General features: G+C 45.2%; 1 protein-coding gene across 1 annotated transcript in view; it reads left to right on the top strand.

Annotated features, from left to right (window-relative positions):
* The window catches only part of aff3 (AF4/FMR2 family, member 3), a 147150-nt gene that overhangs the window by 107670 nt on the left and 11638 nt on the right, over positions 1–27842 (top strand). The window contains exons 11-12 of the mRNA XM_078221940.1: positions 23500–23571; positions 26825–26918. Of these exons, the coding sequence (XP_078078066.1) occupies positions 23500–23571; positions 26825–26918 (166 nt within the window). The remainder of the gene's footprint in view (positions 1–23499; positions 23572–26824; positions 26919–27842) is intronic.

Here is a 27842-nt window from a genome sequence, read left to right as displayed (position 1 = left end):
GGATTTTCAGCTCTGACAAATATCAAAGACTGGAAAAGAGAAAGGCTTCTTTGTGTTGATGAAGAGATGAGAGTTTGTTTGTCTCAAATTGGACCTAATATAAATGAGATTACCTGACAAAAACAAGCTCACACCTCTCATTGAGTTTGTATACTTACTTAAGGTTGTATATTGGGTAAGAGGCTCGTCTATAAGTATATTTTGGGAATGGATCATGTTTTTATGTAGCTGCATTGTTTTATACTTTCCGGATGTCCCATGATCATATTATAAAGTAGTTGTGTTCTATGTTATGAATCAAGCACTGCTAGGAGTTGGTTTTTTTTGTTTTTGAATGTATTTCTTATCAATAAAAAATTCGGTGTGGCACGAGCAAATTTTTATTCCGAAAGTGCAGCCCAGTGAAAAAAGTTTGGGAACCACTGATGTAACTGGTGACAATTTTGTATTGGATGTAATGTGACCAATGGCAACAAGATGTGAGGGTTGGCTGACCATGTAAACCATGGAACCAATTACAGAATGATGTAATAGTCATCTGACTAGCTGACTCACTATAATTAAGAACCTGTGTAGAATTGTGGAGAGCTTGGATTGGCCCAGGGAGAGGGCCCAAGTTTGGAGGAATGATGTTTCTTTATTAAACCCTTTCTTTGATTTATAAGTTGGAGTAAGTTTTGTTCTATTTTTATTATCTGCATTTGAAGTTACTTCTGATTAAACAACCTTTACATATCATTAGCGGGTCCGCAACTGAAGTCTGCACCCCCGCCCCCCCCCACTCCCCACTCCCGCTAGCATGTCCCCCTTCTCTGGCTGGTATGATGTCACGTTGGCGAGGTTTATAACTGCTCCATAAAAGTTGGGACCTGATGTGGCAGCACTGAAGAGGAGCAAGGAGGTAAGTGTCATGGAGCTGCAGCCCCCGGAATGCAGGGGAGGATGGAGGCAGGTGCTGGAACATTCTGGATGGGTTGGGGAAGTTCATTGAATGCTGGAAGTGCTGTCCCCAGACCCAGGGATGTTTCATTCTTGTCTCTGTGGAGTGGGGTGGGGGACTTAGAAACATAGGAGCAGGAGGAGGCCATTTGGCCCTTCGATCCTGCTCTGCCATTCATCACGATCATGGCTGATCATCCACTCAATAGCTTAATCCTTCTTTCTCCCCATAACCTTTGATCCCATTTGCCTCAAGTGCTATATCTAGCTGTCTCTTGAATACATTCAATGTTTTGGGATCAACTACTTCCTGTGGTAATGAATTCCACAGGGTCACCACTTTTTGGGTGAAAAAATGTCTCCTCAGACCAACCAGTACTTTACTGAGTACTGGTGGGACTGCTGTTTCCAGCCGCAGGGATGTTCCATTGTTCTCTCCATGGGGTGTGGTGAGGGACTGCACTAAGTGCTGGGGTTTTAGGGAGGTGGGGGGGGGGGGGGGGAGGGGACCATGTGCTGCTTGAGGGTTCATCAATTCAGGCAGCTGGTGGTCCAAGCAGGAGCGCTCATGTTAACACAACCACTGATACTGCATGTACTCTGCAGTGAATGGGAACCCATCTTGTGTGGTTGATGCCTGTGTCGATTCAATGGTGCTATCCTCGGAGGATTCATAGAAATCATAGAAACCCTACAGTACAGAAAGAGGCCATTCAGCCCATCGAGTCTGCACCGACCACAATCCCACCCAGGCCCTACCCCCATATCCCTACATATTTTACCCGCTAATCCCTCTAATCTACGCATCCCAGGACACTAAGGGGCAATTTTAGCATGGCCAATCAACCTAACCCGCACATCTTTGGACTGTGGGAGGAAACCAAAGCACCCAGAGGAAACCCACGCAGACACGAGGAGAATGTGCAAACTCCACACAGACAGTGACCCAAGCCGGGAATCGAACCCAAGTCCCTGGAGCTGTGAAGCAGCAGTGCTAACCACTGTGCTACCGTGCCGCCCCTTCAGGGCCTCCCTCTCAGGTGTCGTCCGAGGTGTCCTGGGGAGCCTCAGCATGAGCAGCAGGTGGGGCAGCGATACCAGAAGGGCCTGGAGCATCAGGATCCACCCCAGTAAGAAAAGACACACATTAGTGGAAGGGAGGGAAAACAGCCCACACAGCATGGCACTTACTTCAAAGAAACTCTTAGGAATAGGATTAGCTGATGCTCACTTGCATGCCAGATGCTGACCTGGCTGTCACTGACCATTCTCAGCTCCGCCTCCCCTACCAGCTCCAGGGTGCGCTGCTCAAACCCAGTGAGCAGGCGCAGCTTGGGTACTCCACCACTAGTTTTCTGTGGGGACATAGGGGGATTGAAAGCATGATGTATGGAAGGGCATAGGGTGCAATGTGTGTCAGGGATGGGGCACTCGGGTGGGCCGTTCCTAGGCAATGCCTCCCCACTGGGGATGCTGATTGGGGGGGTTCCACAGGGGTTGGAGGCAATGCTGGGGGGATGGGGTATGGGGGAGGTAGGGTGGGGAGTGGGGAGGCCAGTGACATCCAGGTCAGTGGGGGATGGTGAGACCAGTGATGTCTCTGGGTCAGTGGGGGATGGCGAAGCCAGTGGTGTTCAGGTCAGTGGGGGATGGCGAGGCCAGTGATGTCCAGGTCAGTGGGGGATGGTGAGGCCAGTGATATCTGGCTCACTGGAGGATGGCGAAGTCAGAGATGTCCAGGTCAGTCGGGGATGGCGAGGCCAGTGATTTCCAGGTCAGTAGGGGATGGCAAGGCCAGTGATGTCCAGGTCAGTGGGGGATGGCGAGGCCAGTGATTTCCAGATCAGTGGGGGATGGCAAGGCCAGCGATGTCTGGTTTAGTGGGGATTAGGAAGGCCAGGAGGCTAGCGATGGCTGGGTCACTGGAGGATGGCGAGACCAGTGATGTCCGTCCGGATCAGTGGGGGATGGGGAGGCCAGGAGGCCAGCGATGTCTGGGTCAATGGGGAATGGGGAGGCCAGCAATATCTGAGTCAGTGGGGAATGGGAGGCCAGGAGGCCAGTGATGTTCAGGTCAGTGGGGGATAGGAGACCAATGATGTCCATCCGGATCAGTGGGGGGATGGGGAGGCCAGGAGGCCAGCAATGTCCGGGGTCAGGGGAGGATGGGGAGGCCAGCGATGTCTGTCTGGGTCGGTGGGGATGGGGAGGCCAGTGATGTCCAGGTCAGGGGAGGATGGGGAGGCCAGCGATGTCTGTCTGGGTCGGTGGGGATGGGGAGGCGAGTGATGTTTGGGTCAATAGGGGAATGGGGAGGCCAGGAGGCCAGCAATGTCCGTGGAAGGGGAGAGAGGCTGGTGAAAGGCCAGGAATGTTCTTGTGGGGGGGAGGGGGAGGTGGAACGGAGGCCAACAATGTTCATGTGCGTGGAGGGGTGAGACGCCAGCAATGTCTATGCTGGGAGGATTTGTTTAGCGATCTCTGAGAGATTGGCACATGTGCAGTGGCCCGCTCAGCGCAGCCTCTTCTGTGGGAATAGGCCCCACCCACCAGTTTTCAATGTGATTCGCGCTCGGGCTCTCCACGATGCAGAGTGTGGGGGATTCATTTTGAAAATCCAACTGAAAAAAACCTGCGGGATTTCCTCCAGTTTTTACACAAATTCAACACTTAGAATTTTTTTGGGAGAATCCCGGCCGTTAAGAGAAACTAAGAAAGACCAATTATTACGAAGGTAGGGATTCCTGATTTTTCAAGCATTCTGAGATACAAAATTGTTGAGACTTTATAGATGAGCCAAAGAGGGGCTCTTGTACCTCTCCTTTCATATCTGCTGTCAGGATTTGAATGATGCTGGCAAGGCCTTATTTATTGCTCAACTATGGTTGTGAAAACAGTAAGCCTTCTTCTTAACTTGTTTGTATAACTGAATGGCTTAGTCACCCATTTCAGGGAGGATAAAAGTCAACCACATGACGTGGAACTGGAATTCTTTCCAGTAATCATTTGGGTTTTTACAAAAGATCAGTAGCTTTCCTGGTCATTTTACTGGTTCCAGCCCAAAAATGAACAGATTTATTGAATTCAGCTTTATGACTCACAAAGTGGAAAGGCAATTCATAACCTTTGAACTGTGAAATTGGAGGTTTAACCACTACACCACCATGTCGACCAGAGAAAGCTTACTTTGGGAAGATATATTTCCCAAAGGAATTGAAAACTCCAAGATATGTCTTGTTCTGATCCAGTATGTCAACACTAAATGCAGATACGACTAATCAATAGCCAATATGTGGCACGCAAGAGAAAATGTGCAAAGAGCCACAGAAATCATGTAACATTCTGAACAGACTTTGGTAGAAGTTGGCATGGGTACATTTGATTTTTACTCAAATGATTTATTTATTTGTCACAGATTATTTTTCAAAATGCCTGGACTCAATTCATTCCAATATTCAAAAGTTAATGCCTATTGCAAGCAGCAGTCATTAGATCTCTTGTTCGTCCTTTGAGACAAAGATGACCATTTGTGGTGTTTGATTGGATTCCGTTGGGTACAAAGGTGACAGCTGAGGCCGATTTGTACCCAGAAGGCAACCTGGCAGTGTCAACCTGTGCCAGTGCAGTGCCGGGGGGCATTGCCAGGGCACTGCCTGGCCATGTCATTCTTCCCTGGGAGCTATACTGACCGTTGCGTCCCAAGAGGGATCCCCTCAACAGATTTATGTCTGGGTAAACCTGTTGTAAACCTCTCAGGAGGGGAGAAAATCTGGTGACGGGGTTGTTTAATTATATTTAAATTATTATTATATATTATAAATAAATATATTGAATTCAGGTTTGTGCCCATTATGAGAGTGCAGGCTCAAGAGTAGAGATAATGGGCTGTTTTTTTTAAATAAGCAAGATGTGACTAGTGATGTGCTGCAAGCACTGGTTTGAAGCCTCAGCTATTTATTATTTTCATTAACAACTTAGATAATGGAATGAAAAAACACACATCCAAATTTGCTGATGACCGAAAGCTAGGTGGCATTGTAAACAGTGTAGACGGAAGCATAAAATTACAAAGAAATATTGATCGATTAAGTGAATAGGTAAAAATGTGACAAGTAACAGGTAAATGTAAGGTCATTTATTCTCCATTTCTAAATGACTTGTGATTCTGACACATAGATCATCAAAATGCATGAACATGCACAGAAAATAATCAAACAGGCTATGTAATCTTGGCCTTTTTAACTGTAGATCTAAAATACAAGGTGGTAGAAATCATGCTTCATCTCTACAAAGCCCTGGTGAGACCACACCTGAAATACTATAAGCAGTTCTGGGCACCACGCCTTAGGAGCAATATATGTAGCCTCGTAGGGAGTGCAGCGTAGATTTACCAGAATGATACGCGGACTCCAAGGGTCAAATTGAGGAGAGATTATGAAAACTTGGGTTGTATTTTCTGGAATTCAGAAGATTAAAGGGTGTTTTGATCAAAGTTTTGAAAATATTGAAGGAAACAGCTAAGTGCGCAGAAAGCACACACCACGCTGCAGTCGACTGGGAACAAGTTCCTGATCGACCGGTTGACTGCATTTGAAGTATATTGTACGTCATAGGATTTGTAATCCAAATTCCAGGATTAATGATCCGGAAGACAAGAGTTTAAATCCCATCACGCTGTTGGAGGATTCAAATTCAGTGAATTAAACTAGGTTGATATTTTGGAACCGTTGATCACAAAAGTACCAGATTGTTGTAAAAACCCACCTGCTGTACTAATGTTCTTTAGTGGAGGAAATCTTTGCATTATAGTGTTCACAAGAGTGTTCTTGGTGCATTCTTGTTCTTTTTACCCATAGACAGGGAGGATAAGGTCTATATTGTGCAACATGTTTGAATGTCCCTGTGGGGGACGGTGAGAAGACCGAGCTGGTTTGGATGACTGTCGAAAAAGTAGCTCTCAAGTCACCAAAGGCTGGGCACCCCTGGTTTAAATATTAGAGCTAAATCTTGAAATTAGGAAACACTTCTTCACCACCTTCTCCACCTGTTTCCTAATTAGGAAAATTAGGAAACAGGTGGAGAAGGTGGTGAAGAAGGCATACGGTATGCTTGCCTTTATAGGACGGGGTATAGAGTATAAAAGCCGGAGTCTGATGTTGCAGCTGTATAGAACGCTGGTTAGTCCACATTTGGAGTACTGCATCCAGTTCTGGTCGCCGCACTACCAGAAGGACATGAAGGCTTTAGAGAGAGTGCAGAGAAGGTTTACCAGGATGTTGCCTGGTATGGAGGGTCTTAGCTATGAGGAGAGATTGGGTAAACTGGGCTTGTTCTCCCTGGAAAGATGGAGAATGAGGGGAGACCTAATAGAGGTGTACAAAATTATGAAGGGTATAGATAGGGTGAACAGTGGGAAGCTTTTTCCCAGGTCGGAGGTGACGATCACGAGGGGTCACGGGCTCAAGGTGAGAGGGGCGAGGTATAACTCAGATATCAGAGGGACGTTTTTTACACAGAGAGTGGTGGGGGCCTGGAATGCGCTGCCAAGTAGGGTGGTGGAGGCAGACACGCTGGCATCGTCTAAGACTTACCTGGATAGTCACATGAGCAGTCTGGGAATGGAGGGATACAAACGAATGGTCTAGTTGGACCAATGAGCGGCACAGGCTTGGAGGGCCGAAGTGCCTGTTTCCTGTGCTGTACTGTTCTTTGTTCTTTGTTTGTTCACTTCTATATGCAAAAGCTGATAGATGTTTGGCTCTCTCGTCCACAAATGGTAGATCAATTGTTAATCTTATATCTAAGATTGGTAGATTTTTGTCAACCAAAAGCACTAAGGTATAGGGCAAGGGAGGACATATGGATGGGAGACATTGGCATAGTGGCAATGTCACTAAATCCAGAGGCCTATAGACTAACGCTCTCGAAACCTGGGTTCAGATCTCACCACCTTTTCAACAGCCATTAGATATATGCTGGCTTAGCCAATAACACTCAAATTTCATGAAATAATATTTAAAGAGCTGGTGGAATTTAAATTCAATTAATAAATCCAAAATGTAAAGCTAGCCTCAGTAATTGATATCATTGATAGTTGTAAGAACCCATCTGTTTCATTAATGTCCTTTTGCGAAGGAGATCTGTGATCCTTACCCAGTCTGGCCTACATCTGACTCCAGAGCCATAACAATGTTATGGCTCTTAACTGCCCTCTGCAGTGGCTTAGGAGGCAATTCAATTAAAGGGCATTTAGGGATGGGCACCAAATGCCAGTCTTCCCAGCAATGCACACACGAAATGAAAGAATACATTTTTAAAAATGGAGTTAGGTTATAGATCAGCCATGGTTGAACTGAATGGTGGACAGACTCAAGAGGATAAATGATCTCCTTCTCTTTCCACATTCCTACATCAGAGAGATGAACCTCCATCTGTAAAGTTGGAACCTCTGTTTTTGGGTAAATCCACCATTCACACTGGTAATTATATCTGGAGTATCTAGCTTGAATTCCTCTATCTTGATCTCGGTGAAACTGGTACATCTAAGTGAAATACTCATATCTGGCTGGCTTAGCTATATAATCTTAACTTCTGTAGCCCTGCTTGAGATGTACTTTTCAATCTTAGACACAGGCTTGTATGTACCAAACAAAGAATTACAAAAAGGAACTAGAACTTAAGCAAGAATTGCAGACTGAAAGCTGAAGATTAAAAACGTAAGCTGAACTTTAGGGCTGCATTTTAACTTCTGGACAGGAATGCAACTAAACTGAAGTAGAAGAGACGCTCAGGCAATTTTAATGGCCAAACATCACTAACATACCTCTTGCCAACTCCACCAGAACAACAAGGAAGCTGATGGGAAGTGGTTGCCTGGCTGTTAAAATCGGCTACAAGAGTATGTAGTCAGGGATCTAGGGGAACAGTCCCTCGTGCCAGGCAAAGAAGGGAATCCCCAGTTGTTGGTTGGTCAGGGGCAGGAAAGGTCTATAATTTACTTGTAGGGATTGGAGAAACATTTCTGCTTCACCTGGTCCACAAGGAAATGAAAAAAGGATGTTTAAATCTCACCCTGTTGACTCAGTTATGGCAGATTTTCTCCACAGATTTAGTCGGGCAGAAAAGCTATCACTTCAGGTGAAAATAGCAAATTGACTGTCAATGGCATCATCGGGTGGGAATGGAGTGGTTAAGACATTAATACATTCAAGTGTATGGGGGAGTTAAAATCAACCTCTTTGTGTCTTAAATACTATCTAATATATTCTTAACTTCTAAAGAAACTCCACAATTCTGTTGACTAATCTGACTGAAATGTGTTAGAAAAGCTCAACTAATCTGTTGTCAATCACCTCACACAGTTCTGTAGGTAGCCTTGATGACCTTTAAATCAATGAAGTGCTAGGACCTAGACATGCCAGGTCACTCCATTGCTTTAGGTCGTTTCTAACAAAGGGCCTCACACAAGTCCAGACAAGGCAGGACATATTCAATAAGCCATCTACAGACTTGTGGTCTTGAAAGCTTGCCTCTGTCCCTGGTAAGGAATGTTTTGTTTGTATAAGCCTTCAAGGTTAAATTAGCATTAACCCTTTCCTACCATTCAGTCATGATATTGACTAAGTTTTCAGGATTAATTTAAGGCAGCTGTTAGGGCATTTCTGCTACACAGTTGAGAAGGAATATGAGAGATCTCAATAAAGCATTTGAAAGGCAGGGGGCGGTCTGAGCCAAAAAAAGAAGCAGAGGGAAACAACAAATTAAACTTGAGATTTGGAAGACATACCTATGCAAGATCTGAAAATCACTGAATAGATCAAGGAGGTGATCTTACCTTCTCGGCCCCTCTGGGGCATCCTGGGACTGCCAGCCTGGCACACTTGCAGTGCCCACTAGGCACCGGGCAGTGCCAAGGGGGTGGGGCCTGAAGGGGCGGGACCTAGTGAGAGGTGTGGGGCCTGAAGGGGGTGAGGCCTAAGGGAAGCAGGCAGGAGTGGTGCTGTGCACACTGCAATGGGGATTGGGGGGGTGGGGGGAATGCTGTGCACTCTGCAGCCGGTGATCAACCAGGATGAGGGAGGCAAGCAGCCGTGCAGGCAGGGGATTGGACGGTGCATGGGGGGTGGGGGCAGGATGGGTGATCAGCCGGCCCGTACACAGGGGGGATGGGGTCCACCAGCCATGGAGCCCAGCGATATCTGGAGAGAGTAGAAAAGGAAAATTGTGTAATATATATTTGTAAAACCAAAAAAAAATCAGCATTTGCGCAGAACAAAGATTTACGCATGGGAAATTGTGCCTCTGCTGTTATCTGCCGGCTTTCGGGCAAGCTTAGGCCCAACCCCTCCCCTGCTGGCAGATCCTGTTTCATATTTTCCTCAGAATGTGGTAAGATTTGGTTCTTAACTCGCCCAAAAAATCAGCGTGATTCTCTCCCATTTTCACGCTCATTCGACACTTAGAATTGTTTTGGTAAGATCACTTCCCAAACCTTTTTTACTTGTATGATAACTTGTATGAAGGCAAATACAATGTTGGCCTTTATTCCAAAGGGAATGGAATATAAAAATAGGAAAGTCTCGCTAAAACAATACAACGCACCAGTTAAACCACACCTGAACTAGTGTGAACAGTTTTGGTCTTCTTATCTAAGGAAAGATATACTGGCATTGGAGGCAGTCCAGAGAAGGTTCAGCAGATTGATCCCACGTATGGAGGGATTGTCTTATGAGGAGAGATTGAGCCTCATTGGAGTTTGGAAGAATGAGAGGCAACCTTATTAAGACATATAGAGTTCTCAGGGGGTTTGACAGGGTAGATGCTGAGAGGTTGTTTCCCTTTGTGAGAAAGTCTAGGACCAGAGGACATAATCTTAGAGTAAGGGGTCGCCCATTTAAGACAGAGATGAGGAGGAATTTCTTCTCTCAGAGAGTGGTGAATCTTTACCACAGAGGGCTGTAGAGGTTGAGTCATAGTATGTTCAAGCTGAGATAGACAGATTTCTAATCAGTAAGGGAATAAAGGGTTATAGGGATAAAGTGGAGTTGAATGTTATCATATCAGAATAGTTATGATCTCATTGAATGGCAGAACAGGCTCTTTGGGCCAAATGGCCTACTTCTATTCCTACGCCATATGCTATTATGATCTTATAACATTAACACATGATGATAATTTCTGCAGTTTCAAATTTATTTGAATTTTGAATTTATTCGCTCACTGTAAAAGGGGAGCTTTGATCAGGCTAGTCAAGCTACATATTGCCATCTTGTGGTCAGAAATAGGATTGCTAAAGCAATAATTTAGTTTTGAAGAAGTCATATTTGTCTCAAAACGTTAACTCTGTTTCTCTCTCCACATGCTCCTGGATTTTTCCAATATTTTCAATTGCAATTCCAGATTTCCAATATCCACAGTATTTATCTTTTACTTAAATCAGGATTTTCCATTAATTCACCAAAATAACATATCAGGCATGCCTTTAGCCTAAAATTGTCTGAATGTTAATTTTAAGGAATTGAAAATCATAGCCCGAGGTGCACAATTTCCTGATATACACTCTTGGTGAACTCTTAGGACTCCAACATGGAATAATCTCAGCTGTGTCAACTCCTCTTCAGAACTCTGATTAACTCTGATTTATAATCCTATTTTTGACCATATGATGGAAATATATAAGGCAAGATTTTCCTGCACCCTTCTGGCATGTTTTCTGGTAAGAAGTTTAACAACACCAGGTTAAAATCCAACAGGTTTATTTGGTAGCAAAAGCCATACAAGCTTTCGGAGCTCCAAGCCCCTTCTTCAGGTGAGTGGGAATTCTGTTCACAAACAGGGCATATAAAGACACAAACTCAATTTACATGAATAATGGTTGGAATGCGAATACTTACAACTAATCAAGTCTTTAAGAAACCATTCCAATCCAGTTGTTTTGTTTCTTAAAGACTTGATTAGTTGTAAGTATTCGCATTCCAACCATTATTCACGTAAATTGAGTTTGTGTCTTTATATGCCCTGTTTGTGAACAGAATTCCCACTCAGCTGAAGAAGGGGCTTGGAGCTCCGAAAGCTTGTGTGGCTTTTGCTACCAAATAAACCTGTTGGACTTTAACCTGGTGTTGTTAAACTTCTTACTGTGTTTACCCCAGTCCAACGCCGGCATCTCCACATCATGTTTTCTGGTGGCAGGGGCAGCTCGCCATTGGACGCCGATAGGATCTTCCGGTCCTGCCATTATCTATGGGATTTTATGTGGCTGTCCTCTTCTGCCACTGGGGGGTGGCCGTGGAGGGTCATTTTCCACTGGATTGGAAAATCTTGATGTGGAGATGCCGGCGGTGGACTGGGGTAAACACAGTAAGAAGTCTCACAACACCAGGTTAAAGTCCAACAGGTTTATTTGGTAGCAAAAACCACACAAGCTTTCAGAGCGCTCGCTGCTCCTTCATAGAACATAGAACAGTACAGCACAGAACAGGCCCTTCGGCCCACGATGTTGTGCCGAGCTTTATCTGAAACCAAGATCAAGCTATCCCACTCCCTATCATCCTGGTGTGCTCCATGTGCCTATCCAATAACCGCTTAAATGTTTCTAAAGTGTCTGACTCCACTATCACTGCAGGCAGTCCATTCCACACCCCAACCACTCTCTGCGTAAAGAACCTACCTCTGATATCCGTCCTGTATCTCCCACCACGAACCCTATAGTTATGCCCCCTTGTAATAGCTCCATCCACCCGAGGAAATAGTCTTTGAACGTTCACTCTATCTATCCCCTTCATCATTTTATACACCTCTATTAAGTCTCCCCTCAGCCTCCTCCGCTCCAGAGAGAACAGCCCTAGCTCCCTCAACCTTTCCTCATATGACCTACCCTCCAAACCAGGCAGCATCCTGGTAAATCTCCTCTCCACTCTTTCCAGCGCTTCCACATCCTTCTTATAGTGAGGTGACCAGAACTGCACACAATATTCCAAATGTGGTCTCACCAAGGTCCTGTACAGTTGCAGCATAACCCCACGGCTCTTAAACTCCAACCCCCTGTTAATAAAAGCTAACACACTATAGGCCTTCTTCACAGCTCTATCCACTTGACTGGCAACCTTTAGAGATCTGTGGATATGGACCCCAAGATCTCTCTGTTCCTCCACAGTCTTCAGAACCCTACCTTTGACCCTGTAATCCACATTTAAATTTGTCCTACCAAAATGAATCACCTCACATTTATCAGGGTTAAACTCCATTTGCCATTTTTCAGCCCAGCTTTGCATCCTATCTATGTCTCTTTGCAGCCTACAACAGCCCTCCACCTCATCCACTACTCCACCAATCTTGGTGTCATCAGCAAATTTACTGATCCACCCTTCAGCCCCCTCCTCTAAGTCATTAATAAAAATCACAAAGAGCAGAGGACCAAGCACTGATCCCTGCGGCACACCGCTAGCAACCTGCCTCCAATCCGAAAATTTTCCATCGACCACCACCCTCTGTCTTCGGTCAGACAGCCAGTTACCTATCCAATCGGCCAACTTTCCCTCTATCCCACACCTCCTCACTTTCATCATAAGCCGACCATGGGGGACCTTATCAAACGCCTTACTAAAATCCATGTATATGACATCAACTGCCCTACCTTCATCAACACACTTAGTTACCTCCTCAAAAAATTCTTTCAAATTTGTGAGGCACGACTTGCCCTTCACGAATCCGTGCTGACTATCTCGGATTAATCCGCATCTTTCTAAATGGTCGTAAATCCCATCCCTAAGGACCCTTTCCATCAATTTTCCAACCACCGAAGTAAGACTAACCGGTCTATAATTACCAGGGTCATTTCTATTCCCTTTCTTAAACAGAGGAACAACATTCGCCATTCTCCAGTCCTCTGGCACCATCCCCGTGGACAGCGAGGACCCAAAGATCAACGCCAAAGGCTCTGCAATCTCATCCCTTGCCTCCCACAGAATCCTAGGATACATTTCATCAGGCCCAGGGGACTTATCGACCTTCAGTTTATTCAAAACTGCCAAGACATCCTCCCTCCGAACATCTATTTCCTCCAGCCTATTAGCCTGTAACACCTTCTCTTCCTCAAAAACATGGCCCCTCTCCTTGGTGAACACTGAAGAAAAGTATTCATTCATCACCTCGCCTATCTCTACTGACTCCATACACAAGTTCCCACTACTGTCCTTGACCGGCCCTAACCTCACCCTGGTCATTCTTTTATTCCTCACATAAGAGTAAAAAGCCTTGGGGTTTTCCTTGATCCGACCCGCCAAGGACTTCTCATGTCCCCTCCTAGCTCTCCTAAGCCCCTTTTTCAGCTCATTCCTTGCTAACTTGTAACCCTCAATCGAGCCATCTGAACCTTGTTTCCTCATCCCTACATAAGCTTCCCTCTTCCTTTTCACAAGACATTCCACCTCTTTTGTGAACCATGGTTCCCTCACTCGGCCATTTCCTCCCTGCCTGACAGGAACATACCTATCAAGGACATCCAGTATTTGTTCCTTGAAAAAGTTCCACTTTTCATTAGTTCCTTTCTCTGACAGTTTCTGTTCCCAACTTATGCCCCCTAATTCTTGCCTAATCGCATCATAATTACCCCTCCCCCAATTGTAAACCTTGCCCTGCCGTACGGCCCTATCCCTCTCCATTGCAATAACAAAAGACACCGAATTGTGGTCACTATCTCCAAATTGCTCTCCCACAACCAAATCTAACACTTGGCCCGGTTCATTTCCCAGTACCAAATCCAATGTGGCCTCACCTCTAGTCAGCCCATCCACATATTGTGTCAGGAAACCCTCCCGCACACACTGCACAAAAACTGCCCCATCCAAACTATTTGACCTACAAAGGTTCCAATCAATATTTGGAAAGTTAAAGTCCCCCATGACAACTACCCTGTGACCCCCACACATATCCATAATCTGCTTAGCAATTTCTTCCTCCACATCTCTATTACTATTTGGGGGCCTATAGTAAACTCCTAGCAACGTGACCGCTCCTTTCCTATGTCTAACTTCAGCCCATATTACCTCAGTGTGCAGATCCCTGTCGAAGTGCCTTTCCGCAGCCGTTAAACTATCCTTGATTAACAATGCCACTCCTCCACCTCTTTTACCAGCTTCCCTACACTTAGTGAAACATCTATACCCCGGAACGTCCAACAACCATTCCTGTCCTTGTTCTACCCACGTCTCCGTAATGGCCACAACATCGTAGTCCCAAGTACCAATCCACGCCCCAAGTTCATCTACCTTGTTCCGGATGCTCCTTGCATTGAAGTAGACACACTTCAACCCACCTTCCTGTCTACCAGTACCCACCCTTGACCCTGATACCTTCCCCAATACCTCACCACCCTCACTGACTTCTGGACTACAACTCCCTTTCCCACTCCCCTGACAAATTAGTTTAAACCCCCCTGAAGAGCCGTAACAAATTTCCCTCCGAGGATATTGGTGCCCCTCTGGTTCAGGTGCACCCCGTCCTGTTTGTACAGGTCCCACCTTCCCCAGAACGTGTTCCAATTATCCACGTATCTGAAACCCTCCCTCCTACACCATCCCTGCAACCACATATTTAACTGCACTCTCTCCCTGTTCCTCAACTCGCTATCACGTGGTACCGGCAACGTACCAGAGATGACCACATGTTTCGTCTTGGCTCTCAGCTTCCAGCCCAGCTCCAGAAATTCCTGCTTTAAATCCCCGTCCCTTCTCTTACCTATGTCATTGGTACCAATGTGCACCACGACTTGTGACTGTTTCCCCTCCCCCTTCAGAATCTGGAAAACACGGTCTGAGACATCACGGACCTTGGCATCCGGTGAATGGGAGTTCTGTTCACAAACAGGGCATATAAAGACACAAACTCAATTTACAAAATAATGGTTGGAATGCGAGTCTTTACAGGTAATCAAGTCTTAAAGATACAGACAATGTTAGTGGAGAGAGCGTTCAGCACAGGTTAAAGAGATGTGTATTGTCTCCAGACAGGACAGTTAGTGAGATTTTGCAAGCCCAGGCAAGTCGTGGGGGTTACTGATAGTGTGACATGAACCCAAGATCCCGGTTGAGGCTGTCCTCATGTGTGCGGAACTTGGCTATCAGTCTCTGCTCAGCGACTCTGCGTTGTCGTGTGTCGTGAAGGCCGCCTTGGAGAATGCTTACCCAAAGATCAGAAGCCGAATGCCCGTGACCGCTGAAGTGTTCCCCAACAGGAAGAGAACACTCTTGCCTGGTGATTGTCGAACAGTGTTCATTCATCCGTTGTCGTAGCGTCTGCATGGTCTCCCCAATGTACCATGCCTCGGGACATCCTTTCCTGCAGCGTATCAGGTAGACAACGTTGGCCGAGTTGCAAGAGTATGTACCGTGTACCTGGAGGATGGTGTTCTCACGTGAGATGATGGCCTCCATGTCAATGATCTGGCACGTCTTGCAGAGGTCGCTGTGGCAGGGTTATGTGGCGTCGTGGTCACTGTTCTCCTGAAGGCTGAGTAGTTTGCTGCAGACAATGGTCTGTTTGAGGTTGTGCGGTTGTTTGAAGGCAAGAAGTGGGGGTGTGGGGATGGCCTTGGCAAGATGTTCGTCTTCATCAATGACATGTTGAAGGCTCCGGAGAAGATGTCATAGCTTCTCCGCTCCGGGGAAGTACTGGACGACGAAGGGTACTCTGTCCGCCGTGTCCCATGTTTGTCTTCTGAGGAAGTCGGTGCGGTTTTTCGCTGTGGCGCGTTGGAACTGCCGATCGATGAGTCGAGCGCCATATCCTGTTCTGATTAGGGCATCTTTCAGCGTCTGGGGGTGTCTTTTGCGATCCTCCTCATCCGAGCAGATCCTGTGTATACGGAGGGCTTGTCCATAGGGGATGGCTTCTTTAATGTGTTTAGGGTGGAAACTGGAGAAGTGGAGCATCGTGAGGTTATCCGTGGGCTTGTGGTACAGTGAGGTGCTGAGGTGACCGTCCTTGATGGAGATGCGTGTATTCAAGAATGCAACCGATTCCGGAGAGTAGTCCATGGTGAGTCTGATGGTGAAATGGAACTTGTTGATGTCATCATATAGTTGTTTCAATGATTGTTCACCATGAGTCCAAAGGAAGAAAATGTCATCGATGTATCTAGTGTATAGCATCGGTTGAAGGTCCTGTGCAGTGAAGAGGTGTGTTTGAACCTGTGCATGAAGATGTTGGCATATTGAGGTGCGAAGTTGGTCCCCATGGCTGTTCCGTGTGTCTGAATGAAGAACTGGTTGTTGAAGGTGAAGACATTGTGGTCCAGGATGAAGCAGATAAGTTGTAAAATTGCATCTGGAAACTGTCAGTTGTCGGCGTTGAGCACTGAGGCAGTTGCAGCAATGCCATTGTCGTGGGGGATGCTGATGTAGAGTGCCGAGATGTCCATTGTGAGAGGAGTGCTCCTGGTTCAACTGCTCCATGTGTGCTGAGTTTCTGTAGGAAGTCCGTAGTGTCACGACAAAAGCTGGGGGTTCTTTGTACAATGGGTTTCAGGATGCCCTCGACATAGCCGGAAAGGTTCTCGCACAGGGTCTCATTGCCCGATATGATGGGACGGCCGGGTGTGTTTGCCTTGTGTATCTTCAGGAGGCAGTAAAGATCTCCAACGCAGGGAGTACGTGGGATGAGAGCACGAAGGGTGCTCTGAAGGTCCTGATCAAAAGCCTTGATCAGTCTGTTGAGTTGACGGATGTGTTCTTTGGTCAGATCTGTGGGTAACTGTCTGTAGTGTTCCTCGTTGTTCAGTTGTCGCTACACTTCTTTGCAGTAATTCGTTCTGTTCAGTATGACGATGGCACCTCCTTTGTCTGCTGGTTTGATGACAATGTTGCAGTTGGTCTTGAGAGCGCGGATTGCCTTGCGTTGTGCTTGAGTAATGTTCGGGGCTGTCTCATGAGTGCGTTGATGAATCTGGTGTTGACGCACCTCCTGACGGCTTGGGCATACATGTCAAGTTGAGGGCAGCGGCCTTCCGGAGGAGTCCAATTCGAATCTTTCCTCTTTGGTTGCTGCACTGCAGATCTCTCTGTCGGCTGTTCCGGTTCATTGCCTATCTCATTGTGTTCGTTGTTGGCCTCTTGGGGTTTGTGGAAGAACTCTCGCAGCCTCATTCGCCTGATGAATTCCTCTGTGTCTGCTGCGAGATTGATGGGGTCTATTTTGGTGGTGGGGCAGAAATTGAGCCCTCGGCTGAGAACTTCGATTTCATCTGGTTGAAGTGTGTAGTCCGACAAGTTGACAATGGACTTCCCTGCAGTTCTTCCACAAACGCCAAGAGGCCAACAGCAAACACAATGAGACACCAATGAACCGGAACAGCCAACAGAGAGATCCGCAGTGCAGCAACCGAAGAGGAAAGAGTCGAATTGGACTCCTCCGGAAGGCCGCTGTCCTCGACTTGACATGTATGCCCAAGCCGTCAGGAGATGCGTCAACACCAGATTCATCAACCGCACTCACAAGACAGCCCGAACAGCACTCAAGCACAACGCAACGCCATCCGCGCTCTCAAGACCAACCGCAACATTGTCATCAAACCAGCAGACAAAGGAGATGCCATCGTCATACTGAACAGAACGAATTACTGCAAAGAAGTGTAGCGACAACTGAACAACGAGGAACACTACAGACAGTTACCCACAGATCCGACCAAAGAACACATCCGTCAACTCAACAGACTGGTCAAGACTTTGGATCCGGACCTTCAGAGCACCCTTCGTGCTCTCATCCCACATACTCCCCGCGTTGGAGATCTCTACTGCCTCCCGAAGATACACAAGGCAAACACACTGGCCGTTCCATCGTATCGGGCAATGGGACCCTGTGCGAGAAACTTTCCGGCTACGTCGAGGGCATCCTGAAACCCATTGTACAAAGAACCCCCAGCTTTTGTCACGACACTACAGACTTCCTACAGAAACTCAGCACACATGGGGCAGTTGAACCAGGAGCACTCCTCGTCACAATGGACATCTCGGCACTCTACACCAGCATCCCCCAAGACAATGGCATTGCTGCAACTGCCTCAGTACTCAACGCCGACAACTGACAGTTTCCAGATGCAATTTTACAACTTATCCGCTTCATCCTGGACCACAATGTCTTCACCTTCAACAACCAGTTCTTCATCCAGACACACGGAACAGCCATGGGGACCAAATTCGCACCTCAATATGCCAACATCTTCATGCACAGGTTCGAACAAGACCTCTTCACCGCACAGGACCTTCAACTGATGCTATACACTAGATACATCGATGACATTTTCTTCCTTTGGACTCATGGTGAACACTCATTGAAACAACTATATGATGACATCAACAAGTTCCATCCCACCATCAGACTCACCATGGGCTACTCTCCGGAATCGGTTGCATTCTTGGACACACGCATCTCCATCAAGGACGGTCACCTCAGCATTTCACTGTACCACAAGCCCACGGATAACCTCACGATGCTCCACTTCTCCAGCTTCCACCCTAAACACATTAAAGAAGCCATCCCCTATGAACAAGCCCTCCGTATACACAGGATCTGCTCAGACGAGGAAGATTGCAACAGACACCCCCAGACGCTGAAAGATGCCCTCATCAGAACAGGATATGGTGCTCGACTCATCGATCAACAGTTTCGTCACAGCGAAAAACCGCACTGACCTCCTCAGAAGACAAACACTTTACATGGCGGACAGAGTACCCTTCGTCGTCCAGTACTTCCCCGGAGAGGAGAAGCTATGACATCTTCTCCGGAGCCTTCAACATGTCATTGATGAAGACGAACATCTCGCCAAGGCCATCCCCACACCCCCACTTCTTGCCTTCAAACAACCAAAGAACCTCAAACAGAGCATTGTCCGCAGCAAACTACCCAGCCTTCAGGGGAACAGTGACCACAACACCACACAACCCTGCCACAGCGACCACTGCAATACGTGCCAGATCATTGACACGGATGCCATCATCTCACGTGAGAACACCATCCTCCAGGTACATGGTACATACTCTTGCAACTTGGCCAACGTTGTCTACCTGATATGCTGCAGGAAAGGATGTCCCGAGGCATGGTACATTGGGGAGACCATGCAGACACTACGACAAGGGATGAATGAACACTGCTCGACAATCACCAGGCAAGAGTGTTCTCTTCCTGTTGGGGAACACTTCAGCGGTCACGGGCATTCGGCCTCTGATCTTTGGGTAAGCATTCTCGAAGGCGGCGTTCATGTCACATGACAACGCAGAGTCGCTGAGCAGAGACTGATAGCCAAGTTCCGCACACATGAGGACGGCCTCAACCGGGATCTTGGGTTCATGTCACACTATCTGTAACCCCCACGACTTGCCTGGGCTTGCAAAATCTCACTAACTGTCCTGGCTGGAGACAATACACATCTCTTTAACCTGTGCTTAACCCTCTCTCCACTCACATTGTCTGTATCTTTAAAACTTGATTACCTGTAAAGACTCGCATTCCAACCATTATTTTGTAAATTGAGTTTGTGTCTTTATATGCCCTGTTTGTGAACAGAGCTCCCATTCACCTGACGAAGGAGCAGCGAGCGCTCTGAAAGCTAGTGGCTGTTGCTACCAAATAAACCTGTTGGACTTTAACCTGGTGTTGTGAGACTTCTTACTTGGAAAATCTTGCCAGCAGGAAAGGCTTGAAAATCCTGACCATTAACTTGACTTTCCTGATTAAGGTTCCCCTTTTTCAAGGAACTAATAAATTCAACATTCAGATAAAATTTGGAAGTTTAACAATCATTATTATATGTTAATATTATCATACAAGTAAAAAAGTAGATATTTTGAATAAAATTTAAGTCTTATGGCAGACGTTCTCTTGAGAGTTGTTGTTAAATATGTTTTACCGTTCTAAGTTTTACAATTATTTCTTGAATGTTGTCCATTTCCTTTACCGGAGCTACCGCATCACTTCATCTATCAGCAGAATGCTGCAACCTCCGGTTCACATTCTTCTGCAGGGTCCATATCTAACAAAAATTCTTTAAGCTGCCATACTTGACTAAACGTTACCAGTGATCACCTGTCATTAAAGAATTATCTGCTAAGCAAACTCTAACAGATCAATTCCCTTTCCGCCATTCTACACCACTCAAATGTATTTTCTGTCTGTCATTCTATCTGTTCTCAGAACTGTTTTATAATGCATTTGTATTGCAAATTTAGCAATTTTAGATTTGTACTAACAACAAACTTGCACAGGAGTTAGGGCCTAAATCAGGAAAATTCAGATGTACGTGACCTGCTTTGGCTGACTCATTGAATCCCTACAATGCAGAAGGAGGCTATTCAGCCCATTGGGTCTGCACTAACTCTGACAGAGCACCTTACCCAGGCCCTTATCCTCATAACTCCAAATACTTACCCCACTAATCTACCTAACCTATATTATGAATCACAATTAAACCTCATTAAGGTGTAAGTTTATTCACAAGCATATTATATCAATAACAATCATAGTGCACCTTGCAACTACCTGTAAAACCAAAATTTCTTAATCTTCTGTTCCCTACCACTTCTTCTAGATGTTTCCCCAGTTTCTGCAGCAGAGGTGGAGGCAGCCTGCTGACCAGTTGACCATGTCGTCTTAGATTACCTTGGCTGCTGTCCTCTGAAGACCCGAGGCCTGGAGGGCCCTGGCTTACTTTGGCAGTTCTGCTATGGGGCAAACGCTTCCTCTGCAGTCAGAGAACGAAGCGGAAGGGGTCACAGACAAGGGGGATTTTGAAGGACCGGACACCCACAGAGAGGCTTGAGATGAGGTCCCGGGATGTCCAACAGCTGCTGTTCTGCCCTTTGGGTATCTGAGGGTGCCTACCTGACCCCTGGAGGAGAAGGGGCAAGTTGGGGGAGGTTGAGGTGCCCCTTCCCCCTCTGGCATAGCCACTGCAAAAGCTCACCCATGGCTAAAGCAATGGAGCAATGGTTCATGTCACACTATCTATAACCCCCACGACTTGCCTGGGCTTACAAAATCCTGTCCTGGCTGGAGACAATACACATCTCTTTAACCTGTGCTTAACCCTCTCTCCACTCACATTGTCTGTACCTTTAAGACTTGATTACCTGTAAAGACTCGCATTCCAACCATTATTTTGTAAATTGAATTTGTGTCTTTATATGCCGTTTGTGAACAGAACTCTCACTTTCCTGATGAAGGAGCAGCGCTCCGAAAGCTAGTGGCTTGTGTAACCAAATAAACCTGTTGGACTTTAACCTGGTGTTGTGAGACTTTTTAAAGCAATGGAGTGCAGGTCTCTGCGTATCTCCGGCAAAAGCAGTATCGGGCTCTCCATGACACCCACCACCCTCCCCATGAAGACACGATGCAGACACATGTCGGCACCACTTCAACAGAGAACAGGTGGATGGACACCTTCACCTCTGCATGATGTTTGCCCAGCTTCTCTTGCAGCTTCCCCAGCATTTGTGCATGGTCCATTGTGGAATCTCATCAACGAACTTGGATGTCACAGATGACTCTTCACCAGCAGTCCGCCGAGTTCCAGGGAGCTTGACTGACCTTATCTCTTGCTGTGGACATTTGCATGTGGGGTGACCACAAGAATATGAGACCCTGCCTAAACTACATCTAGTACCCATTGAGGTGTGTGTCTGTATGCTGGTGGAGGGTGCAGGTGATTGCTGTGACACCTCTTCAGGTGTACTTTCTTCTTCCTCCCCAATGTTTTGTGGGCTGGAGGAACTGCTGAACAGGGCTTCCTCTTGTTCCCTTGCACTCTTCCTGTTGGCACCTGTAAGAGAGAGGAGAGAGCAAGTGACTGCATGAGCTGCCTCCAACATGGAGGAACATATGACCCTGAGGTTTCTACGTGACTATGCATGGATCCTTACTGAATGGAGCCCACATGCCGTCCTCTCTATCTGCATAGGCTTAGTCCAGTTTCTCCCTGTCCAGCTCAGCTGCCTGCCCCTCTAACTCAGTGACGTTCTTGAGATCAAGCCAGCCCTTCCTGTCTTCTCTCTCCCTCTCTCCTGTTGGTCCTTAACTTGGGATTGAGAGCAATTGAGTATCAGGTTTCTTTCTCACGCTTCCAAATAACCCACTCGATTGTGCACCATGTAACTGATGCACAGCAGCTTTTCCACAAGTGTTCTGGCAGCAGCCTCCAGAGCGGTGATTTAATGCAGATAGAAGGATAAGGCTAATAGAGGCATGTCATTAGCGATGCTTCTTGGTGCCCTCAATGCCTAACTCCCCACACCAATCAGCATTGAGCTCTCTGGGTGGAAGGGTCAGGGAGCTACAGTGGCCTCTCCACCTGCAGACTAGATGGATTGCGGTGGGGCAATGAGGCATCACCTTATCATATTGAGTAGCTCTTTTATGCATGGGGCACAGATGGCGCCCTTGTCACTGAGGCCCATGTCCCTTCACCATTCAGTGAGGTGAGTGTGAGCAGTTGAGCAGAACGGATGAGATCATTCATCCATTTGCAGTGTTGCAGGGCAATCCATTGGTGGAGGCCAAGGCATTGACCACTCTAGAGACTTCCGCCCATGCTGGGTTGGTCTGATGGCTCAGCCTTTTCCTTCCATCTTCGAGATAGAGGATGCTCCTCCTGCCTCCCACTGCATTGAGCAGCACTTTGTGGGATGTATCGCTGAATCTGGGGGTCAAAGCTCCCTGTGATCTGTCAGCCGTCTCCTTCAACAATAGGGAAGTTAATATCCGGGTGCCTTTTAAATATGATGCCCGGATATGAGGGCAGGGCACATGCCATTCAGCCCATCCCTCCACACAAAACCCCAACTGCACAAGTAAATATGCCAGTATTGTGCAATTTGGCACAAATTCCCACCCGCCTATGTGTCGATTCCAGTTATGTGACTTAGTCCCAGAATGAAAAAAAGGGCAGGATTGTCCAGCCCCACAGCAGCATGTTTTGCAGTGGCAGAGGTGGCCCGCCATTGGCTGGTGGCGGAATATTTTAGTCCCGCCTCTGTGAACAGATTTCGCACCCATTGGGCGGAATTTTACCAGCACGTCCGCCCGAGGTTCGTATGATCCTGCCCGAGACCAATGGAGAATGGTGTTCTCCGAGCCTCGCCCGCCCCCGGAATCGGGGCAGGTGTGCTGGTAAAATTCCAGCCAGTGTGTGCACCCTGTTACACCAGGGAATCTGTGACCCATGGCGGGGATCGCCATTGGTGGAACTAAAAAATCCTGCCAGCGGGAACAGTTAGAACATTTGATTTGTGATTCTAGGTCATATATCAGACCTAGCAAAATCTCTTTACATGGATAACACAATTTTATTAATAGCACAGATTTGTTCAGGGTACTTAAAAATGCTGCGGTTTAATTGAACAAAAAACAACAAATGTTCTAGCGCTTCTGTACAGTTTTTGCTTAATAATATCAAATAAAACCACTTATTGGATGTAAATTGAATGTGTCATCTTGGCAGTGAACCTGGTAAAATGTTGATAATTTTTCTTTGATGTTTTATTTATACTCCTTTGATTTGCGCTTTATTTAAAGATATGCTATGAGACTGAAGACTCATTCAGGTGCAACAGCCACTCAAGCAGATAAGCAGCTCGCTGCTTTGTGGTGAGTTTCTAAGTTGTGAGACTGCAAATTAAATCCCATTGCATGAATGTTTTCTTTTCTTCCTGGGATATAATATAATGACAGTATCAGTGATTAGAGTTTCGTAATAATCTGTGAAACATCTTGCAAACAGAGAAACTGAATTAACTACATATAAAAGTATGTTGTTTAAAAAATAAAATTGTTTCTAATTGTAGCTGTGATTGCTTTGGATAAGTGGTGGAGTAAGGCGACATTTTAGAGCATTGTAGAGTGATCAAGCATAGAAGGGCTTCAACAATCCGCTGCTTGCATCATTACCACCCCTCCTCCCTCCCCTGTCCGCCAACGGTACCCTTGACTAAATGTTATGGAACTATCAAAAGAAAGCAGAAAGAGTAATAAACATAAACATTTAGAATAGTTTTATCCTCAAAATACAAAACAAGTACATTATGAAATTATTAATTACACTTATATGTTTTCTCTTGGAGTACATGCAATTTTAAATCATTCTTCTGTTCCAATTCATCTTATTTTACCAGGTACAATAAGAATCCAGAATCTGTGGTATTTGCACATGAGACTGTGCAGGGATACATTTTTAAACACATGCTAGTAGAAGACATTGGTTGAAACTAGATAACTATAGTGTAAAAGAGATAATAATAAAGAAATCTGAGACCTCAGCTGGATCTTACACCCTCCCAACAGTGGTAACTAGCAAAATATGAGGAAAGTATGTACAGCAGGGTGGAAATACTTGGAAGTATGTTCACACTTTTGCACATTTAACATATTTTGTTTTGCTTTGTTTGACTTGCATGATGTTAACTATGCGTTACAAATTTCTCTCCAGTTCAGAGGTACTGGTTGTCCCTGTGTGTAATCTGTGCATTGTACATTTAGCGTTGAGCCTGCACTGCCCAACATTTAATTATACAATAGTGTGATCTGAACTGGAGTTCACGCCTTTAACTTGTGCCCTTGGATGCACTTCTCTATTTCTTCCCAAACACTGGATAGCATGTGAAAGCACAGAGTGACTATTATAATCAAAACTCATTCACTTTACTTCTGCCTACCATGTATAAAAATAAATGAACCACACTATCCCATATTAGAACATAAGAACATAAGAACTAGGAGCAGGAATAGACAATTCAGTCCCTTGAGCCTGCTCTGCCATTTAATACGATTATGGCTAATCTTGTCTCAGCCTCAACTTCACTTTCCTGCCCATTCACCATAGCCCTTCAACCCATTACTAATTAAAAATCTGTCCATCTCCTCCTTATAATTTCTCAATATCAGTGGACAAATATTAACTTTTCCTGATTGTTTTTTCTGTGCTTGACCAGGTCAAAACTCATGGTCAGTAGGTTTTCTTGGTAAGTTTTCTCTTGCTGGACTCTACTCCCATAACAGACCTAATAGATTAGCCTTCAACATTGTTTTTCTCTCATTTTTGTTACTCTGAGTTACAGGAAGTATGTGAGCTATCCCTACAATTTCTTCCACATTATACTATTCATTAGTAAGACTGTCACTGAGATAAATTACCTCCCACTCTTCACCTACGATCCCTTCCCACACAAGTGTGGATTCTTGGCATGGATGGCTCAGATCAATATGTCATTTCCATAATAGGGAATCTAATGTCCCAGGTCACTGCGGAAACACAAATGCAATGCATGATTCATTAACACACAAATTACTCTTTGTCACAGTGGCTGCAGCATATTGCTATAGGCAGATTTCTAAATATGCATGAATCTTCTTGAAGTTAAAATGCATCCCTTAAGTTTAACATTTTCAAATTATTTCATTGAAACATTTCCTAAACTTGGCAATCTAAAGTATTTAATTATGAATTTGTTTCATATTGCATTTTTAAAATAGCCTTTGTAACATTCCAAATGTCATTGGCCTGGATATTTCTGATGTGGAGATGCTGGCGTTGGACTGGGGTAAACACAGTAAGAAGTCTAACAACACCAGGTTAAAGTCCAACAGGTTTATTTGGTAGCAAAAGCCACGGCTTTTGCTACCAAATAAACCTGTTGGACTTTAACCTAGTGTTGTTAGACTTCTTACTGGGTATTTCTGCCAGTGGTGAAGGAACATTTTCTTCTGTTCACCTCCAGTGCAGTTGCCCAGGGACTTTTCATGAACTTGTCAATGGTGAATTTCACTAATTGGGTCTGATCCAGTGTGGCGCTCCGTCCAGAGGGTCTGTGATGTCTATGAGCAGGACATGCAACAGCGAGGATCATCAACCAATGAAATTAAAGTACCCTGACTGAGCCATGTAGAATGCAAACCATGGAGTAAAAAACAGGCAATATAAATGATAGTTAAATAACGTATAGAAAACAAAATAAAGATTGGAACATACAGATGGGTTTAAGGGAGAGAGATGTAAAGGAAAAAGAAAAAAAACTTTTAAAAATGATTATTTTCTTTGAAAATTGCAACATTGATTTTTCCTCTGAGGGAATGAGACTCCACACTTTAAATTTCTTTCGGGCCAGAGAGGTGGTTTAGCACTAATTATCACTTATCACACCCTTAAAGCTCACTCCTAAATGCTCTAGTCTTTTTTTAAAAATCCACCTTCACTGAAGAATTAGTGGATATGTACCACACGTTTATGACATTACGGTGATTTAAATGCTGTATTAGCAAGGACTCTACAAAAGCACACCACATGGAGAAGCGGGATATCTCTGACAGAAGAGTCTGTGGCTCCATGCCTACTTGACATGTGCGGACACTAGAAGTTGTCAAATTTACTCTGCAATAACAATGATGCTCATAGCCTTACTACTATTGTTACAGCAAAATCAGGCCACTGTGCTTTCTTTTGTTTACTTGTTGATGTGAAAAATGTGGGGTGGAATTTTCTGGCCGCCCTGCAGTGTGTTTTCCAGCAGCAGAGTTGGCCCACAATTGGCTGCTGGTGGTAACTGCAGAGATCAAAAATGCCGATGTCTACGACATTTTGCATGGCTCGCACCATCCACCAAAGAACCCCAGAGGAAGGCCACCATTAGTGGAATGGGAATATCCTGCCAGTGGGAACGGCTGAAAAATTCAACCCTTTGTTTTTAAAAGGTTATAGCAGTGATTTTAAAATGTTCTAGATTAGATAAGAATTTTTGAATTTATAGAACTATTTCCTTTTTTAGATGTAGACCATACAACTGTGATTGTCAACATGTATCACTTATCTGAGCACAGTTTATGATATTGTTATTTTTGATCTCTGCAGTTACCGTTGTTTGGCATTGCTTTATTGGAGGATGTTCAGACTTAAGAGGGATAATGCTGTTAAATATTCTAAAGCCTTGATCAACTATTTCAAGGTAAATACTTGATACAGTTTCTGAATCTTCATAGCTTCATAAACTTTAACTGACCCTCTCTTGTGAGAACATAATGAATGTTCTTGAATATAGTTAATGAATGTTAATGAATGTTCTTGAATATAGTTTGAATGATAGTCTTGTATTCAATCTATTTACTTACTTTTAGCTTCAATTCAGATACCAAATAAAGGATTAAGGTAATTTCCTCGGGAATTCAGTATACGGCTGTTAGTGATTCTGTGTTTTTTAAATCAAAAGCAGTGAGATAAGTTGCGGATATATTTGCATTTGTTACAAATATGAAGTTTATAAGATTGCTATGTTTTCGGACTGTCTGGTTAATTTAAGCTAAAATGGAGGAATGAAAGGGTTAATGTGACCTGTTTTGAATTTTGCCAGACAGCAAACCTTGGTTTCTATAGGGATAAGAAGGGCCCAGATCAAGAGATTTGCTGAGAAGGTGCAAGTTGTTCACACCTGTGAACATGGCAAGACCATCTGCGCTAACTGTTGGTAGACTGTTAGTCTCTGAGTCTCACAGGACGGTGTTAAGAATGTTAGATTTTATAAACAGTTGCACTTTGAACTGATTGTTTAATCCCAAGATAGAATGGAGTTGGGGATCTAAAGATAAGTAATTGGCACTTCTACCTGGATGCAAGGCCCATGTGATTCATGATGCCTTAGAAATGTACTTTAGATAGGGAGAAGTCCACAGAAAACCATTGTTGTATAGAGTTATGAGGTTTCTGAAGAATCCACTGAACCTAATGGACATAAATAAGTATGCAAGAATCTGAGGGAGAGAGAGCAAGAATAAAGAGGCAACTAAACCTGCACCCGAAGCAAAGAAAATGCTGACCCTACTGTTCACCACACAGAATGCTTATGCTCAGATTGAATAGACCAAATTCATAATGA

The sequence above is a fragment of the Mustelus asterias genome, chromosome 10 (assembly GCF_964213995.1).
Source record: "Mustelus asterias chromosome 10, sMusAst1.hap1.1, whole genome shotgun sequence".
Classification (NCBI taxonomy): domain Eukaryota; kingdom Metazoa; phylum Chordata; class Chondrichthyes; order Carcharhiniformes; family Triakidae; genus Mustelus; species Mustelus asterias.
The sequence above is the reverse complement of the archived record's forward strand: the minus strand, read 5'-3'. Positions and strand labels throughout refer to the sequence as shown.